Source organism: Pteronotus mesoamericanus, unplaced genomic scaffold (genome assembly GCF_021234165.1).
Source record: "Pteronotus mesoamericanus isolate MK-2021 breed Mesoamerican mustached bat unplaced genomic scaffold, CSHL_Meso_final scaffold_54, whole genome shotgun sequence".
NCBI classification, from domain to species: domain Eukaryota; kingdom Metazoa; phylum Chordata; class Mammalia; order Chiroptera; family Mormoopidae; genus Pteronotus; species Pteronotus mesoamericanus.
In genome coordinates, this window is record NW_026555321.1 from 2223492 (window position 1) to 2238541 (window position 15050).

General features: G+C 42.1%; 1 protein-coding gene across 1 annotated transcript in view; it reads right to left on the reverse strand.

Annotated features, from left to right (window-relative positions):
* Positions 1-15050, reverse strand: part of DLEC1 (DLEC1 cilia and flagella associated protein) — a 50043-nt gene that overhangs the window by 31527 nt on the left and 3466 nt on the right. The window contains exons 3-6 of the mRNA XM_054595864.1: positions 9041-9151; positions 7484-7683; positions 7014-7234; positions 5528-5606 (exon numbers count right to left, since the gene is read on the reverse strand). Of these exons, the coding sequence (XP_054451839.1) occupies positions 5528-5606; positions 7014-7234; positions 7484-7683; positions 9041-9151 (611 nt within the window). The remainder of the gene's footprint in view (positions 1-5527; positions 5607-7013; positions 7235-7483; positions 7684-9040; positions 9152-15050) is intronic.

Consider the following 15050-nt stretch of genomic DNA (forward strand, 5'->3'; position numbering starts at 1 on the left):
TAATTGTTTTGTATCCCAACGCTAGACAATTTTGGTAAATGTTTCATATACTCTTCAAGAAAATGTATATTGCAATTGCTGGGTACAGCATTATATGTAACTCAATTACATACAGTTTATTAATTATATTGTTCAGTTCTTCCATATCTTTACTGATATTTTTATTATCTGCTTTTTAAGTTTTTGAGAATGTTAAAATCTCCTACATGTTTGTTATTATATCTGTTTTTCTTCTAGTTTTATAAAATTTTGCTTACATATTTTGAGGTTAAGTCATTACCATATGTAGATGTTAAATATTTGTATCTTTTAGATCAGTTTTGTAAACCTTTGATCAGTATAAAGTGTCCTTCCTTCCTTCCTTTCTTGCCTTAAAGTCTACTTTCTCTGACATAGCCACATCAGTTTCTTTTGGTTTTGTCTGATATCTTTTTCCATCCTTATATGTTCAATTTCTTTATATCCTTACTTTTAAAGTTATCTCACACAAGCACTATTTAGTTGGTTTTTGTTTTGTTTTTCTACCAATGCTGATGATCCTCCTTCTTTTAACTGGAGCACGTATCCATCTACATTTCATGTAATTACTCAAAAACTTAAGTTTAAATCTATTATCTTTTTATTTTCTATTTGTACTACAAGTTGTGTTCCTTTTCCTCTTTCTTACCATTATTAGAGTAATCAAATATTTTTTAAAATTCCATTCCGCCCTCTATTAGCTTGTTTCTTTTACATTATTTCATTATTTGAATAATGATTAGTCCAAAAATTAAAACAAGTATCCCTGAATTATTAAAGTTTTCGTAAATTAGCACTTATACACAGTCCCAAGACAATCCAAGGATTTTGGAACACTTTATATTGCTTACCACTCTCACTTTTGGATATAGTTGTCATGATTTTAATTCTACATGTATTTTAAATAACATATTATACAACTACAATATTATTATGGTCATTTTTCATGTCCAGCCACATTTCTCTACAACTTTGTCCTTACTGTTGCTTTTCATCCCTTCTTGCATTTCTCTGCTTCCATATGGTATCATTTTCTTCTGCTTGAAGAATTCCTTTGGTGTAGGTCTTCCAGTGATTAATTATTATTATCTGGTAATGATCAATCAGATTTTGTTTATCTGAGAATGTCTTCATTTTTTAAAAGACTGTTTATTTTTAGAGAGGAGAGAAGGGAGAGGGAATGAGGGAGAGAAACATTGATGTGCAAGAGAAATATTGATCGGTTGCCTCTTCACACCCCCAGCTGAGGACCTGGCCCACAACCCAGGCATGTGCCCTGGCTGGGAATTGAACTGGTGACCTTTCAGTTCACAGGTTGGCACTCAGTCCCCTGAGCCACACCAGCCAGGGCTTTATCTCCATTTTTGAAGAATATTTTCACTAGGTTTAGAATTTTAGATCGAAAGCTATTTTTTTTCATCACTTTAAAATTTCCATTCCAATATTTTCTAGTTTCTATCATTGGGTAGAAGGTGGTGAGTCTTTTTTCTCTAGGTGATTTAAGTTTTGTTGTTGTTTTCCCCCTTTCTTTGGTTTAGAGAACAATTTTACTCTAATGTGCCTAGGTAGTTATGGTGGTCTTTTGTTCTTCTTGGGGTTGTCAGTGCTTTACTCTGTGGCTTGATGTCTTTATTACTTTGGGATCATTCTCATCTATTACTTCTTTCAACACTGCTTCTGTCCCATTCTCTCTCTTTCTGAGACTTCAATTATACCATTGCCCTGTATACTGTGTCCCATATTTTGCTAATGCTATCTTCTGTCTTTTCACCATCTTGTTTTCTTTCTGCTTTAGTCTGGATCATTTCTACTTGACCTATCTGCAAGTCTTCTCTTCATCTGTGTCTAATTTGCTGCTAAGCTCTTCTATTGAGTACCTAATTTCAGTTCTGGAATTTTCATTTTTTGTAGATTCCTGTTCTTCAAGTTATCTAGTTACACTATTGCCATAACAGGAAGTCTCCCCAGTATATGTATATTTCTAATGCTCTATTTTGAGATAACATGGAAAAATAATCCAGAGAATTCCCATATACTCTTTGCCCAGCTTCCCTTTATGTTAACATACTACATAACAATGGAACAATGATCTAAACTAAGAAATTAAGCTTGGTGCATGCAATAATTTATCGACTAAACCCCAGAATTCATGTGGACTTTTCCAGTTTGTCCACAAACATCCTTTTTCTGTTCTTGGATCCAATCCAGGATCAAAATTGCATTTGGTTGTCATGTCTTCTTAGTCTTCCCCAAACTGTGACGGCTCTTCAACTTTCCTTGTTTCCTAATGTGTGATGTTTACGTGTGATTGGACTGAGGTTGCATTAGGAACACCACGAAAGCAACGTGCCCTTCTCAGTACATCGCATCCGGGACATATGAAACCAATGTGTCTTATTGGCAGTGATGTTAGTCTTAATCACTGGGTCAAAGTCGTACCTGCCAGGTTCTCCAACTGTACCATTATTATTTTTACTTTGGAATTACTAAATATTTGGAGAGATACAATCATCTGTTTTTGCTGAAACTTTTACCTACTAATTTTAGCATCTATTGGTATGTCCTGCCTGCAGATTTTATTAGTGTGATATTGAATGGTGGTTTGTTTCTCTCACTCTTTCTACACTATAATTAGAATTCTTCCATAACAAAGAATTGTCTGTTCTCTCCCATTTATTTATTTTTTCAGGTATTTACTTGTATCAGAATGGATACATGGATATTTATTTTATTCTTTGGTCTGTACTCTAACACCATCATTGTTTATTTGTTGCTTGAATTGTTCCCACTTTGGCCATTGGGAGCTCTATGTCCTTTTGACATGTTTTCTCTCCATCTCTGTCTCTGAATCCATACTTATATTTCCAACCACAATTTAGCATCATATAGTTTATTCTAGCTTTCTCCCTTTCCTTGTTTATAACTTCTTTCTCCAACAGTGAAGAACCTAATTCTTACTCATATATTTTTTAAATTTAAAGGGTTTTGAGCAGTATTAACACAAGCTTATGAAAAAAAATGATACCCATATGTTCTTCTCTGAAAAGCACTATTTTCTGTATGATTTTCTGTGCACAATGGTGGCTTCTTCCAGCCATGTGTACTCAGATTTTACATAGTCATGATCATTACATCATACTTTGCTTAATTTTAACATTATTTGACATATACTTTCCTATATATTTAACCATTTTGCATGTTTAGCAACATTCTAAAGGAATAAATACCTTACTAACACTTTTATGAACTGTAACTCACCACCTTATCAAAACCTTGAGAAAAATCATACACAGACACACACACATTATTTTTAAAAAGTAAAATAAGGCACCTTCATTTGCTCTCAATTTACCTCACTTAGCAGAGGTAGGCAAGACTGAGAGGTAGACCTGTATTCAATTATCCATGAATTCAGTTGGCACTTATTTACTGAAAGCCCACTACATGCCAAGCACTGATAATGAAAGCACTGATAATGAAATGGTAACATGAACCTAGAAATACTGCTTGCCCTTGTCGGGCTTACTTACAGCCTAGTATAGGGAGGACAAATATAAAATTGTGCCACAAAAGAGCCAATGGTACAAAAAGAGGCTGCAGCAGGGACAAGTAGTCCCATCAGGAAAGGTCGGGGTAACTTCCTAGAGAAGTGACAAGTAAGCAAACTGAGAGGGATGCGCAGTAGACAACGAGGCAAAGACGGAGAGAGGGCTGATCATGCGGTCTGTGCCATGTCGTCCACAGGCGCCCACAGCTGGCACCTTCGAGTCCTGCGTGTAACGGGCTTTCACATGGCCCTGTTTCACCCCCCAGCTGAATCGATCTTATCTCCACATCCTCGCTAACGATTGTTTGTTGATTTATTGATGGTAGCCATTATGACAGGCATGAGGTGATTTATCTCATTGTGGTTTTAATTTGCATCTCTCTGATGATTAGTGACATTGAGCGAATTTTCATATGGCTGTTGGGCATCTGCAAGCCCTCTTTGGAGAAGTGTCTGTTCAGGTTCTCTGCCCGTTTTCTAATTGGATTGTTTGGATTTTGGTGTTGAGTTGTATGAGTTCTTTGTAAATTTTGGATATTAACCCCTTATCAGCTGTATCATTGGCAAATATCTTCTCCCATCCAATGTGTTGTTTTTTCATCTTGTAGATGGTTTTCTTTGCTGTGCAAAAACTTTTTAGTTTTTATAGTCCCATTTGTTTATTTTTTCTTTGACCCCCTTGCCCCAGGAGATATGTCAGAAAAAAATATTGCTAAGAGAAATGTCAGAGAGTTTACTGTCTTTATTTCCTTTCTTAAAAATTTTATTTATTTATTGTATTTTTTCATTACCATTTATCCTCTACTGCCTTTATTTTCTTCTAGGAATTTTATGGCTTCCAGTCTTAATTTAAGTCTTCAACTCATTTTAAGTTTATTCTTATATATGGTGTAAGGGGTCTAGTTTCATTTTTTTGCACGTATCTGTCTAATTTTCCCAATGCCATTTATGGAATAGACTGTCTTTACCCCATTGTATGTCCTTACTTTAAAAACAAAAAAAAAAAACTTGAACAGCAATCTAATCAAACCTCTACACTAACTATAAATTTATGGAAAGTAAAGAGGCTAAAGACACATGTTTAATGTCGCCAAAATAATGTAATTTGCCAAATCCAGATGTAAGAAATTGCAGTTTCTTTAACAAATAAATGGCAATTTGTAAAAGAAGGAGGTAAGGAGGAATTATCAGCTAAAGGAGAAATACGAGATATTTTAACCAAATGTAATATTTGAATTCTGATTCAAAGAAACCAACTGTAAGTTGACTTAGAAAAAAAAAAAGGGAGGAAAAAACAAAGTCAGACATGGATGGATATTAGTTGCTATTAAGGAATCATTAGTATTGCTGGGTATGATAATGGTTATTTCTTTAAAAGTTCTTAGCTGTTAGAGAGACTGGAGTATTTTTTTATTTTTTATTTTTAAAAAATATTTTACTTATTTACTTTTAGAGAGAGGGGAAGGGAAGGAGACAGAGAAGGAGAGAAACATCGTTGTGTGAGAGAGAAACAGTTGCCTCTCACATGCCTCCAACTGGGGACCTGGCCTGCAACCCACGCATGTGCCCTGACCAGAATTGAACCAGCAATTTATCAGTTTGTGGGACTAAGCCCAACCCACAGGGCCACACCAGTGAGGGCGACACACTGAAGTATTAACTAAAAAATGACATGATGTCTAGGTTTTTCCTTAAAATATTTCAATGTACACATGTGTCTCTCTCTCTCTCTCTCACACACACACACACACACACACACACACACACACGAGGAAATTGTGGGGTGATAGAGGAAACCACATTGGTAGACTGGAGTTAACTGTGGACGCTTAGTGGTTGGCACACAGGACTCATTACGGTCTTTTCTTAGTCTTGTATATGGTTTTAGAATTCCATTAAAAAGGCTGTTTTAAAAATTGGGAAGCAGACTGAGTAGGATATATCAAGAAATAAAATTTCTACCTTATAAGCGGATCCAATTTCATAATCTGTGAAAAATCCGACTGGTGGCTTAGCGAGGAACACTGGAGTATCAACACAACTGCGGGAGGGCAAAGGGGGAGAAAGGCTGTTTCATCCGAGTGATGAAATCCCTCATAGTGACTGACTCCTGTGAAATAACACACCCAAGCCCTCACACATATTCACAATATGTCATTTGCTGGGTTTTGTTGTTGTTAAAGCAGGTTTACAAAATAAGTTTACAGCATTATTGAATCTTTGTAAAAATATAGGTGGCTTCGTATTTCATTTTCAATATGCATAGGGAAAACTCTGGACGCCTAAACTCCAAAATGTTAACGCATTTTTACTGGGGACCTGAAAATGGGCACTGTCGGCACTGCTTTTCTTTCTCTCTCTCTCTTTTTTTTTAATTCTCACCAAAAGACATTTTTTTCATTGCTTTTTTAGAGAAGGAGGGAGGGAAAGAGAGAAACATCCCTACGAGTGAGAAGCATCGATTGCTTGCCGCCTTATGCGCACATACAGCGACCATAAGCACGAGGACCGGGGATTGAACCCGCCATCTAGGTATGTACCCTGACTGGGAATCAAACCCACAACCTTCCAGTTACCGGAGGACCCTCCAACCAACTGAGCCACAGCGGCCAGGGCAGGTGCTGCTTTTCTTTGAAATAGTAGTCTTTTCTAGTTTTCTTAATAAAAAGATATTATTTGTCTAATAAAGAAAAGTTGATGGTTTTAAGCCCATTAAAATTATTAACCCATGAAGCAACTCATTTCTTTCTTAAGAACTACTACTGAAATATAGCTAAAGGCACTTTCTTAGAGAAAAATCACAACTTATAATAATTATTTGCGATCAATCAAATTGTAAACATTTTTTTTAAGACACATAAACCGCCATGGAAGGAGCGCATGGCTTGCAGAGATTCCTCCCGTTTGACTCGGACTGTTCAGATGGAAACAGGCTAGCACTGACCCCTGTTCCTCAAGGCTCTGGCAGGTCAGGAAAGCACAAACCCAGGACTCTGGGGATGTCCAAAGGCCACGTCTGCGGGTAGTCCTGGTGCCCTGCTGTGTGCTGATGACGACAGCCTGCCCCTCTACAAAAATCTAGGATCCTTCACAAGCTAGACCAGATCCAGGACCTTCTTGGTTTTACTCCAGAGCAGTGATTTTCAATCTTTTTCCACCTCCTGGCACACAGAAACTAGTTACTAAAATTCTGCCACACACCAAAAAATGTATTTCTTGCCAATCTGACAAAAACATAGGTATCATTTTGATTCATTCACACCAGACGGGTATTGTTTTGTTGGCTGGTCTCATTTCTTTAATTTGACCATCTAAAGGAAAAGAGCTCAGCGTTCCTGACCACAAAGTCAGGTATGGCAGGTCTTAAAAATTCCTGTGGCACGCTGGGTGAAAATCACTGCGCTGAAGGGCCAGGTTTTCTGAGAGTGCAGGTCAGGGAAAGACGCACCTCTCCTCCACCCCGTCTCGCGGGGACTCCCCTACCGGCACTGGCTTCCTCGGAGGAAAGATGAGAGACCTGCCTCCACGTGGAGTGTCAGGTGGGAAAAACCGAGGATTTTTCAGGAAGTGGTTCCGATTCTCCATTCTGGCAAGGAGAAGCCGCTCCCGCTGTCTCTGTGGCACACTTAAATGGCTCGTCCAGTTTTTATTCTTTGGTGGACTTGCTTTCTTTGAAATACAAAAAAAAAAAAAAAACAAAAACAAACGCAGAGTCAATGCCAGGCAGAGAGACTGTGTGTGTTGAGATCTTGGCCAACTGTGGGACCCACAGGCGGCCAATGTCAGCTCTCCTCCCGCCGTGGCTGTGGGTTGGTCACAACTTCCTGTGTCCCCTGGAACTCCTTCCCCTCGTCATCCCCCTTCCCCGCTGCCTCCTCCCCGCTGCCTCCATCTCTGTGCCCAAGCTTCAACACTAACCTTGGCAGTTTCCTTGGTTTTGCATTTGGCCTTTAAAGATGAGTCCTGCGTCAGGCTGTCCACAGTGCAGTCGAACTCGTCTTCAGACCTCATGAGCGTCTCCCTGCAGGAGGCCTCAAGCTTCCTGGTCAGCTCTTTCGGCAGGATGGAACGCTGCTCACAACTGAACGTCAGTTTTAAATACCCAGGGACGAAGTTGCCTATAGCACCAAGGAAACCAGCGGGGTTACCATACCAAGGTGAGGAGGTGGACATTTGTAAGGTGACTAAATAAAATCGCTTAATATCTTGTCCTAAACTTTCACATGTACTGTGAGATATATGTGCTCTTCAGCATATAAATAACTCCTGGGCCTTATTTTATATACCTGAGACTTAGGACTTGAGTGTTAAAATCTTTTGTTTTCAAATATGGTCAAAGGATATGAGTAGACAGACCACTGTCACCCACACATGCGTGTCCATATGTGAACATGCTTTTAAAAAGCTCACACAGGAATCAAAGTTTGTATTAGCTTTTTATGCCTTTAAGATCACCCCCAAAAGGTTTGATGAGAACATTCATTGCTTAGCAAGAATTCAATGAAACTGGTACTGCCATATATTTCTTAGCACAATGCCTGATAAATCCTCAGTACATGTTAATGCCATCCTTCTTTATCGGCATAAGATAGTGGGTTTCCAACTAATCTTAAAATACCAAGTGGCTTAGTATTCCATGACACATGATCTGCTGCCTCTTCCTGGCCTTACTTCTCTCCGCAGCTGGGGCTGTCAGGGGACCCTTCCTGCGTCAGTACACTCCACCCTCTGGGTCGTGATCCTTACCCCCCAGCGCCTTCTCAGCTACAATGCCCAGGGGTCAGCAGAGTCTCACAGACCAGGCCTGCTGGGGGACTCTCCTTCTGAGCGTGGCACCAGGAAGCCATCCCGATGTTTGGCCACAAAATCCACAGTGACTCCTCCAAAAAACTCCCTCCCTGCTTAAGCCCACAACCCAGCTTCCCATCCCACTCATTGTAGAAGATTCTGCCTCCCACATCACAGGAAAGTAGCTAGATGCCTCTCTCTCCACCCCTCTCCTCGCTCCCTCCCCCGAACCACACACCCTTCTCTGCCTTCCTACCCAATCTCCTCTCCATACTCAAAGGGCAAAAAATTGTTCCGGTCCTGGATGAGGTATGGGAAACCCCTAGACCATGCTCTGACTCCATCAGGAAATGCTCCCTTGCTTATCGATGTCTTCACTGAAATACATATGGTTTCTGTATTTGGTCTGGTCTTATGGTTCATTCCAATGTAGTTCTAAACACTTTCATATCTCTTGGCGCATCATATTCCACAACAAAGAGCTGGGACTTTTGTCCTGCCGGTAGCAGGGAGCGAGCGAGGAAGTGGCATGCTCATATTTCAGCCTCCCCAGAGTCACTATCAAAATTAAAGAAAAGCGGGGAGGAGGGGGGAAACTGAAAAAGGACATGGCAGCAAAGGTGGTCCTGCTAGTCAAGAGTCTCCCTGGGATGACATCGGAGGCTCAAGGAGAGTACAAAGCATTACCTTTCGGTGCAGAGCAAAATGGCACCATATCACTGAAGTAATCGTCCGGGCAGATCAGATGATGTTTCTGTAGCAGCTTGTTGTCCACGCACCACCTGAAGACACTCTCCACTGCAGAGGAGAGAACGAGGACAAAGGTGTTTTAAAGCCAGACCAACACTGAAGAAGCGACACCCAAACTCTCTTCACCCTCTGAGCCTAAGCCAACTAACGAACTTCTTTCTCAGAACCCGGAGGTAATTTTGAGATTCAAGAAACTAATTAGCAAATGTTTCCCAGCCACTTAAAAGAGGACAGCCGTCGGGCAAGGCTGTGTTGCGGCACTGCTTGAGGTAAACTAGTGTTACTCACAGAAAGATCTCTAACAAAACAGCATTAAGAGAAGTGTGGTAGATTGAATAAATGGGCCACAATTCTTCACCCGTCTCTGTATGCGTGTCCTTTGCCACGTGACTCTTGTTACTGGAGACAGAGTGTGCTTCTTCACTCTTGACTTTGGCCATGTGATTGAGGTGCTTCGGCTAATGAGATGTTGGCAGGGGGTTGCAATGTGCTTGTTCAGATGAGCTTTGCCCGTTCTGTACCTTTGCCGTCAACACAATGGTGAGTGGAAGATTTGGAAGTTTTCAAACTTTGTTGCTCACTCCAGTAACCGACATGGTGACTTTAAAGGGTTTCTCTTGTTGAAGGTTCCCTTGTCTCGTCAAGGGTGTAGGTGAGACACGTGAAGAATACATGTTTTTCCCCTCATAGGAGGGGGGGTCCCCCAAAACGGAATTTATTTATTAAAAATTGTGTATTTATTCTTACATGTTTAAACTTCAGCCCCGTTCAAAGTACTCTCCGTCTGATGCAATACACCTATCAAGACTTTTTTCCCACTGCTCACAACTATGAACTTGTTGATGTTGATGCCTTTTAGTGCTTCTGCTGTTTGTTTTACCTGTTCCATATCAGCAAAACGTTTCCCATGAAGGCCTTTATTCATTCAGGGAAACAATAAAAGTCACTTGGGGTGAGATCAGGTGAATAGGAAGGGCACAGAGGTCATGCTATTTTTGGTCAAAAACCACTGAACAATCAGCATGGTGTGGGCAGGTGCTCTTGTAAATCACCCATCATGAAATGAACAAGTGCGTTGAGTCTTCAAAAAAAAATTCCCTGAAGCCGAACACAGCCTCTCACAACAACGCCAGCTGGTACACTGATGCAGATGGGTTCCTAGAACTCTCACCCAGCAGAAGAAGCCTGTGCTACAAGGGGCCCGCCCTCCAGAAGATAATTGTTTTCTTCGGGTGGAGATCTCCCCTTGTATGTTAATTGGGGGATTTTGAGATTTGGCCGAGGTGCTGGAATAGTTGGGTTTGGTCAAGAAAACAGAAATTACTCTACATATATCACATATGAAAGGTTGGTTTGGATGCAGAGGAATTGTGGAGTGGAAGAAAGTCAGGGAACCGTCATTAACAAGTTCAGCCAGCTTGGCTCATAACTTGGGAAGTTATCAGGAAGCCGCTGCGAAATTCACAGCTGCTCAGCCATCTGCCCAATACTGCTTCTTGAGGACAGTGGCTCCCCTCCCATGGGCCTCTCCTCAGCCACCTACCCTGGACCCATCGGGAAAAGTACGTTCTGGGAAATGCACTCGCTGGCCTCTCCTTTGCAACACAGAGACCTCAGCAGGGAGTGGCAGCAATGTCAAGTTGACACAGTCTAGCCCAGTTCTCAAAGACTGTGGCCATGGCCTATTGGAAACATTACAAGACCAAACTTTCATACAAAGGGCAAAGGCCATGTGGGAAGGAGATGTAACCTCTCCCTGCTGACACCTTTCTCTCTACAGTCCTCTCCCAGGGTGTGGGTGGTTGATTAGGTGTTACTTAGAACCAGGAAACAGTTGGTTTATGTGAACTGTAGAAAGTCTCTCTCCACTTCAGGCCTGGACTCTGCACCAGGTGAGCCTCGGAAACCCCTGAGCTGGCCTTGCAACCATCACGCTCCACCTGGGAACGGTGGCCTCCCACGCTGGCCCTGTGCTCCTGAGCTCTGCGGGGCCAGGCCTTCGATCCCCAGAAGATAACGTGGACAATTTGCCAGCAAGGGCAGAGAATGGAAGCACGAGATGTTCTGCAGAATTCTGACTCTTTTCCCTCTGCCTGGGAGACATTTGCGGACGTTTTCCACCCTGTGACATTGATGTTAGCAAACAAAGGCTGCCTCTGGGCCTCCGGAAAAGGTTCAGGGGGATGTCCTCACATCACTCATCTCAGTTAAGAGGTTCGTGGGTCACCTGGCCCCACACTGAGAAAAAGGGCCCAGAGGCATGTCCAGGGAACTGGATTAAGGTCTCTACTTCAGCTACTTTTGAAATAAAAAAGAAACATTACCAGCAGAAGGCTGAGAAACCAGGGTAGAAAATATTTGACAGAACTTAATATTATTCTGAGTAAAAAATAAAATGAAGGTCACTGAGAAATTCTCCTGATGTTTGTTTCCCAGTTCTCAATATTTTAACTTTCTTTAAAAAAAAAAAAACAAAAAAAAATGCACCTGCGCGCAGACACACGCGCGCACGCACACACACACACACCCCCCCAAAAACCCCAATCAATTATTTAATCTCCCCTGATCTCTAACCAAATAATCCTACCAAAGATGGGGACACAGGGACAGTGTCTGACTCCCAAGCCTTGGGCAACAGGAGGCAATTAATCAAACCTCCTGAAAATCTCTACTAACCAAAAATCTCTGCCTAAATCCATGGTGGAGGGAGGGACTCCAGGAGCGACAATGACCTGGCTGCAGAGGAGTGGAAAGAGGACTCTGCTGGGCATGTGCTATCCAATGGGACCTGAGCCCCAGACGTGGCCAGGGCCTCCTGCTCAGCGGCACACCATAGGGAACATTATATAACCTAGCGTGACCTGTGCTTGGTTGTTGGTCCTTCCTCCTCCTCCGGGTATGAGTAAGAGGTGGGGGCCCTGACATCAGACACACTCAAGTTCAAATCGGGGCCCCAGCCTTTCTGAGCTGTGGGAATTAAGGGATTTATTTGATCCTCTCTCTGAGTTCTGTTCCCAACCCTATAAAATGGACAGAAACCCACCTCACAGAATCACTGGAAGGGTTCAGTGGGATAACCTGTGCAAAGCATCCTATGCAGCATCTGGTCCCTAAAAGGTCCCATGAGCGTAATGCCTTTCTAAGCCACTATACCTTCCACTTCTCCCTCCCTCTAGGCCACAGGTATGTCAGGCCTCCCAACCCCAAAAGGACCGTCCCTTCTGCCTACTGCACAGGAAATAGTGATTTTCAGGGACACAGGAGGATAGATCAAAGTTTGCAGGGGAAGTAAAAGGAACCAGGGCTTCTTACAGGCATGGCTGATTCCAGGTCTGGGGCAGTAAATACACAAGATGAACCTAGAACATCCAATCATTCCAAAAGGTAAGGAAGTTGTCAAAGACCATGTTGTGTCAAAGAGTTAGGAGTCAACTTGAAAAGGCTCAAATCGGCCAAAGAAGGGACAACTGGAGCATCAAAAAGGACAATAAATATAATTGTAGTTATGAAATTCATGAGTTCATAATGATTTTAAAACAAACTAAATAAACCTTATTAGTTGTGTTTGAAAGATGCCACTGGCACCAACTCATTTTAAAAGGAGGCAAGTCAGAGGAAAGAACTAATCCTGCTCCTACCTTGGAGCAGGTTCTCTCCTCCACCTTCTCGACCAACTAGACCACCTTCTTACACCACATTCAAAGTAGTTGCTGAAAAGTTTGTCTTTATGGAAGTGGTCTAGTACCACTGGCGGTTCATTATAATTCACAAACCCAGTGAAGGAACAGATCCAGGCAAAGGCTGCCAGAGTCAGGAAAAGTGAGACATCACAGATCATGTACCTCTTGAAGGAAGCACATGACACCACCTGCGAAGTGGCCTTGCCCATATCCATCCACACCCTCCCCCCGACCAGGCAAAGAAAAATTGAACCTCAACCTTATTAAGTCTCTAGAAGGAATTACTCAATTGCAGGAAATACAGGGATCATGAGAACAGGTTAAACGGCACCCCAAAGTTGAAATCAGCACAACCAGACGGTAGTCAAGTCTATAGGAAAAAATAGCACAATGTCTTTAACACACACATTGATTAAAGAAAGTGTCGCCACAGTGGTGGCTGGCTGAGGAAGCTTTCCGGGGATGCTGCTGGTGCGGTGACGGAGCTTTGATGAGGAACTGGATATTGGTGAAATCTGAGAACACCTCTCCACAAAATCCTAATAAACTACAATTTAACTGGAGAACTGAATGTGGAGAACCTCCAGCAGACACTAACCTCCCCAGGTGACCAAGGTTAACATCACCTGTGCCTCCACATGGGCCACAGCGAGGAGAGCACAGCGTAATTTATGCGGTGGTGCTGCCCAAAATGAGTCTGAGTCTCGTCATGATGAAGCATTAGAACTACCCTACAGAATGAAAGGCCTGTCAAGAACTGTCGAGGGAGGAAATTCTGGGAGGAAGCGGAGTAGGAAGTGCCAGAAATCTGTCTCTTCACCTAGACAACAACTGTCCTGGCAGTCAGTCTAATGTAACAGTTCCATTTGGAACTCTGGAATTTATTGAAGGCTTGTAACTTCCAGGCAAAGCCTTGGACAGCACATCGCGGTTCACTTCGGCCCCTAGCACAGGAGTGCTTGCCCACCCCTCACCTCTAGTCCCAGAGCAGGCCTCTGTGCACATGTTTCTGGGGCAACCTGCAGACGGTTTGTGGGAACCTGGGTGAACGAAAAGGACCCTGCCCTCCAAAAATGTGGGACGCGTGCTCTGATTGCTGGTTACAGCGTCGATCGCAGAGGTGAGGACAAAGAGGCGGCCGCCGCTGCTGTTGAACCTCCTGTCGCTGTGGCAAACCTCCCTCCTCCAGCTGAAGTGACTTCCAGCGAATTTAAAAGGCTGGCACCTTTATTTCACCTCCTCTTCTTTCTCTTTTTTCCTTTATGGGAGCCAGGTGTTAAATGCTATGACATTCAAAAACAACTGGATATTTGGGGGAAATCGAAGTATGATTGCGCATGCCCAAGAAAAGGCTAAGACCCGAGAAGACTTTAAGTTTATACCTTAGGCTGGCCCTCGGCACCTATAGCCTATGATAATTCAAAAACAAAATAAAACAAAACAGAAACAGCCCTGGCTGGTGTGGCTCAGTGGACTGAGTGCTGGCCCCTGAACTGAGAGGTCGCTGGTTCGATTCCCAGTCAGGGCCCAGGCCTGGGTGGCAGGCCAGGTCCCCAGTAGGGGGCGCATGAGAGGCAGCCAATCGATGTTATCTCTCACACATCGAGGTTTCTCTCCTTTTCTCCCTGCCTTCCTCTCTCTCAAATAAATAAATAAAATAAATAAATAAAATCATTTAAAAATAATTTTTAAAAAACAGACACAAAAAACAACAAACTCTGTGGGATGCAGGGTTGGTACAATATCCACAAATCAATTGACATGATATACCACATAAACAAAGTGAAGGATAAAAACATGATTATATCAAAAGATTCAAAAAAAGCATTTGACAAAAGCCAGCACCCATTTATGATTAAAAACAAAACAAAACAAAAAAAAACACCTCTCAGCAAAGTGGGAATAGATGGAAAGCACCTAAACATAATAAAGGTCATATATGACAAACCCATAGTTAACATCATATTCAACTAGTAAAAACTACAAGCGTTCCCCTTAAAATCAGGAACAAGACAGGATGCTTGCTTTCACCTCTCTTATTCAACATAGTACTGCAAGTCCTGGCCATAACAATTGGGCAAGAAGAAATAAAAGGCAAAGGAAGGGAAAGTAATAAGTAAAACTATCGTTATTACAGATGACATCATACTGTATATGAAGAACCCTAAAAATTCCACCAAAAAATTATTAGAACTGACAAATGAACTCAGTAAAATGGCAAGATACAAAGTAAATATTCAGAAATCAGTCATATTTTTATACACCAA